Source organism: Melampsora larici-populina (assembly GCF_000204055.1).
Source record: "Melampsora larici-populina 98AG31 unplaced genomic scaffold MELLAscaffold_50, whole genome shotgun sequence".
NCBI lineage: Eukaryota > Fungi > Basidiomycota > Pucciniomycetes > Pucciniales > Melampsoraceae > Melampsora > Melampsora laricis-populina.
The window spans coordinates 159,870-162,073 of NW_006768814.1; the positions used below are offsets into that span (position 1 = coordinate 159,870).

General features: G+C 37.8%; 1 protein-coding gene across 1 annotated transcript in view; it reads left to right on the top strand.

The window, feature by feature from the left end:
- MELLADRAFT_111062 (uncharacterized protein) overlaps window positions 1–1,829 on the top strand; it is a gene marked incomplete at both ends in the record, with an annotated part of 2,871 nt that extends 1,042 nt beyond the window's left edge. The window contains 3 exons of the mRNA XM_007415307.1: window positions 107–138; window positions 216–293; window positions 372–1,829. Coding sequence (XP_007415369.1) covers window positions 107–138; window positions 216–293; window positions 372–1,829 — 1,568 coding nt within the window. The remainder of the gene's footprint in view (window positions 1–106; window positions 139–215; window positions 294–371) is intronic.
- Between the last annotated feature and the right edge of the window lie 375 nt (window positions 1,830–2,204).

Here is a 2,204-nt window from a genome sequence, read left to right on the forward strand (position 1 = left end):
TATCATCAACATGTCGTACCTATCGCTTGGACTCAACCTGCCTGCACGATTTGAAATTGATCCTTGGTTGTCATGAAGAGAGCTATTGCGCATCACAACGCAATAGTTAAGTGTGAATCACCGGATAACTCACAACAGGTACGCTTTTCTTTCCTCTCTTCATCTTACCAAAGACTCGTCAGCTAATTCTTCCTTCTCATTGTTTCTCATAACAGGTTGCCTATGAGTCATTCCTCATTAACCTTTGTGCAAGTCCAAAACTGATCACATGGAATTCGACTTCAACCCTCCAGGTTTGTTCATTTGAATTCTCCAATTTTTCCATCAATTTCATTAGTTTCTGTTTTTCTGATACTTTTGATTTTTATTAGCCTGAAGTCTCAGAAAAAGCATTGATCAAGTCTTCCGCTTGTGTTTTGCTACCTGCCAAAAGAAAGTGTCCCGTTCGCCGACAAAGACTTCCAAAAATCTTGATTTCGAATCAAGATAGCAATTTGGACATGGCTCCTGCCACCAAAGTTGATCCTAAACCGTCTCTACTCAATCCAACAGCTAGTTTTATCCCGCTCACTGAAGACCAATCCCAAAACTATCATATCTTCAATGAGTTACTTGCTGAACACGAAATATCAAATGTTTCCCGTTTGGCACCCGAACTCCCCTCGATCACTCCTAACCCATCTCGGGGAACGAAAAGATCAGTCTCAAACTCACAACTTTTCACAGCTAGTTCACCAACTTCAAAGAAATCAAAACCAACACTTCACTGGACCGAAATCTTAGATGATCTGATGACGGCTTCGGATTGGGAAGAAGCAGAAGAAGAGGCACAGAAAGAAGCTGATCAAAACAAAAAAACAGTTGATGCGACTTCACTTAAACAAACAGTCTCTTTCATCCCGCTCACTGAAGACCAGTCCGAGAACTTTCATATCTTCAATGAGCTACTTGCCGAATACAATGTATCTACATCTCCAAACCATTCACTTTCGACATCCAAAACCACTTCAATCAACACCAACTTATCTCAGAGAACAAAAAGATCACCTTCACATTCACAATTTGTCACCACTCGTGCACCAATCTCGAGAAAATCAAAACCAACACTTCATTGGACTGAGATCTTGGATAATTTCATGACAGTTTCTGATTGGGAAGAAGCCGAAGAAGAGTTAATGCAAGAGTCTAATCAAAGTAAATCGATAGTTACTTTCAACAAAAGCAAAGAACCAACTTTGGATCTAGAAACTTGTGCCTCTGTACCACAAGAATTCACACCTCTCACTTTTGTAGAATCTTCAAATTTTGATATCTTTAATGAGTTGGTTCTAGAACACCAACTTTTAGAGACTTTGAAATCCTCATCATCTGAATGTACTACTGCCACATCCTCCCCACCACCGAGGAATCAAAACTCTTCTTCAATATCAACACCTTCAAAACCTAGCTTACAAAGTTTCAAAGATAGTCAAAGACAGCTTCATTGGTCTGAAGTTTTGGATAGTCTTATGACAGACGAAGATCGAGAAGAGGCAGATGAATCTTTCACAATTTCCGTCAAATCTGACTTGAAGAAACCTATCACTTGTCCTGAAACACCTTTGGAGTCTTTTATTCCTTCATCTTATTCGAGCGCTGAGAATACTCATGCTTTACCCACACCTATAGAAGAACTTAAAGATCCTTTTGAATTGATTAGTAACGATTATCAAAACTCTTACTATCAATCAGATATGAGTTTTGATTTGGTGAAATCTTCTTTAAAAGAATCTGATTATCTTTCAATGGAATTTTCAAGTTTTAATTTTGAAAATTCTTTTTGTAGTTGATTGATTATAGAATCTTGTAAAACTCAAAATTAAAAAAAATGTTAAATATCGCTTTTGTTCTCTTATCTCTGGCCTGATTTTCTCTATTTTCTTTGTTTTTCTGCTTTTTCTTTTTGTCTTTTTTCCCTTTGTATCTTTCTCTGAATTTTATGTGAGGCAATTTGACATAATTTATCATAATGGATTGAGAGAGAGAGAGAAGAACCTGCTCATGCGTAAGAACAGGGAGTAACCCCATAAATAACTTCCTTATTGCCATAAGCTAACGTTACAATCACTGGTGGTTTGCTGAGTCTTCTTTTGAGCTAAAATTCGAGGGCGCATTAGACGGAACTCTCACTGGTGAGCTTCCTTGATGTTTTAACTTTTGGCCTA